This window comes from Buceros rhinoceros, unplaced genomic scaffold (genome assembly GCF_000710305.1).
Source record: "Buceros rhinoceros silvestris isolate BGI_N320 unplaced genomic scaffold, ASM71030v1 scaffold22030, whole genome shotgun sequence".
Classification (NCBI taxonomy): Eukaryota; Metazoa; Chordata; class Aves; order Bucerotiformes; family Bucerotidae; genus Buceros; species Buceros rhinoceros.
Window position 1 is genome coordinate 1 of NW_010391580.1, and position 1,762 is coordinate 1,762.

At 62.8% G+C, this 1,762-nt stretch overlaps 1 protein-coding gene across 1 annotated transcript in view; it reads left to right on the plus strand.

Annotated features, from left to right (window-relative positions):
• Window positions 1–237: 237 nt before the first annotated feature.
• RAB44 (RAB44, member RAS oncogene family) overlaps window positions 238–1,762 on the plus strand; it is a 10,396-nt gene continuing 8,871 nt past the window's right edge. The window contains exons 1-5 of the mRNA XM_010142418.1: window positions 238–447; window positions 542–656; window positions 933–1,093; window positions 1,164–1,181; window positions 1,386–1,525. Coding sequence (XP_010140720.1) covers window positions 238–447; window positions 542–656; window positions 933–1,093; window positions 1,164–1,181; window positions 1,386–1,525 — 644 coding nt within the window. The remainder of the gene's footprint in view (window positions 448–541; window positions 657–932; window positions 1,094–1,163; window positions 1,182–1,385; window positions 1,526–1,762) is intronic.

A 1,762-nucleotide genomic window follows, 5' to 3' on the forward strand; every position in this document is an offset into this window, starting at 1 on the left:
TCGGGCAGCGGAACGGGCCGTGGCTCTCGTTGGGTGCCGGCTCTGCGCTGTTGGAGACAAGCCCCTCTCTTCCCACTGCCAAGCGCGGGGGCCACTTCCACCAGCCAGAATGCATTCCCAGCACAGCCCTGCTCCGCTGTCACCCACCACACCACAGCAAAGGGCCCCAGCATGGAGAGGGCTGGCCACGGTCCCGTGCCCACCCATTCCCCACCCAACAGGAGCGAGCTGGGAGCCATGGCTGAGCGCCGGGCAGGCACCAAGAGCCGGCGCTTGGGCTCCAGCCGGCGCAAGCAGCTGCTCGAGGGCCCCGGTGAGGCACCAGCAACAGCCCCTGGCCCTGGCGAGGAGCCACCGTGGGCATTTGAGATAGTGCAGAAGGTGCAGGACTTCTTCAGGGAGCGGGACAAGGACCAGGCGGGGTTTGTCACCCGCTTGGATTTACAGGTAAGGGACGGGGATGTCTTCTCAGGTCAAATGCCACCAGGATGACTGGAGAGGGGATGATGGGCAGGTTTTCCCCTGGATTGCTTTGTTGTAGAAATTGCCGGAGGAAGATTTCCCTTGCAGCAAAGAGGAGCTGGAGCTCGTCTTCGATGGGTTGGATGCTGCTGGCACTGGGCGGTTGAGCACCGAGGAGTTCACTGCCGGGCTCGGTAAGCACGTCACGCTGCCTCTGAGCAGCCCAGGCTGATCCTGGACACGGCCTTGGTGCTTTCCTGGGTGGGGGGGACCTGAAATGTTCCCTTTGCTGGGTGGCACATGATGGCCCCAAAAGTGTCCCTGTGCCCAGGTCTCAGCCCATGGCTCACCTGGAGAGGGCTCCTACTGTGCACAAGAGTCTTGTCAAAGCCGTGGGGTGGGAAGTGTCGGGGTTTGGGCGTTGCTGTCGCCCTGGCCAGGCGCTGAGGGTTTGGGCTGTCTGTTGGCAGGGCAGTTCCTGAGCTCCCAGAAAGCTGCCAGGCTCCACCGCCGGCGGAAAACGGCATCCAGGAGGGTCCGCTTGGTCCTCCCCAGCCCAGCGCTGGAGTGGGTGGAGAGCGAGGAGCAGAGACACTTTGCTGCCTTCATGGACCAGCTGGGCACAGATAACGTCTCTGAAGAGTAAGGCGCTGCTCAGCACCCGTGGGTGCCCGCAGCATGGGGCAGGGTGTTCCCCTCAGCTGCTCCCCAGGCAGGCAGCAAGCCCAGAAGTGGCTTGGAGGCGCCTTTGCCCCAAGCACAAGGAGTAGGGGATGGGATCACGGTCACCCCAAAGCCCATCTGTCCCCCAGGACCACACACCCTGAAATAACAGCTACATGACCCAGGACCCCGTCGCTGGTGCGGCTTTGGGGGGCTCTGGGGAGATGCTCACCACAAAAGACTCCTCTCCCTGCAGACAGGAGATCTGGCAGCTCTGGGTGAAGCTCCGGCAGGACGAACCCCAGCTCCTGGGCAACCTGGAGGACTTTCTGGCCAATATGAGGCTCCGCATCCAAGAAGCCAGGAGCAAGAAGGAGGCTTTAGAGGTGACCCTGAACAAGTGAGTCACCCCGGGGCGGTGGAAAGGGGTGGGACGGAACAGCTGAGGACAGGGATGGGGCTGTGGAGAAGCACCCAAGGAGGGAGAAACCTGAGTGCTCTCAGCATGTCCATGAGCAGCTAGAGCGGAGGTTTCGCTGGGAGCTGATGGCTGGGGTCGGGCTCCCTCTACAGCCACCCTCGGGATGGCAAAATCTGGACTCAAGCTGCTGGACACGTCCTCGCTGGGGGGAGCCCT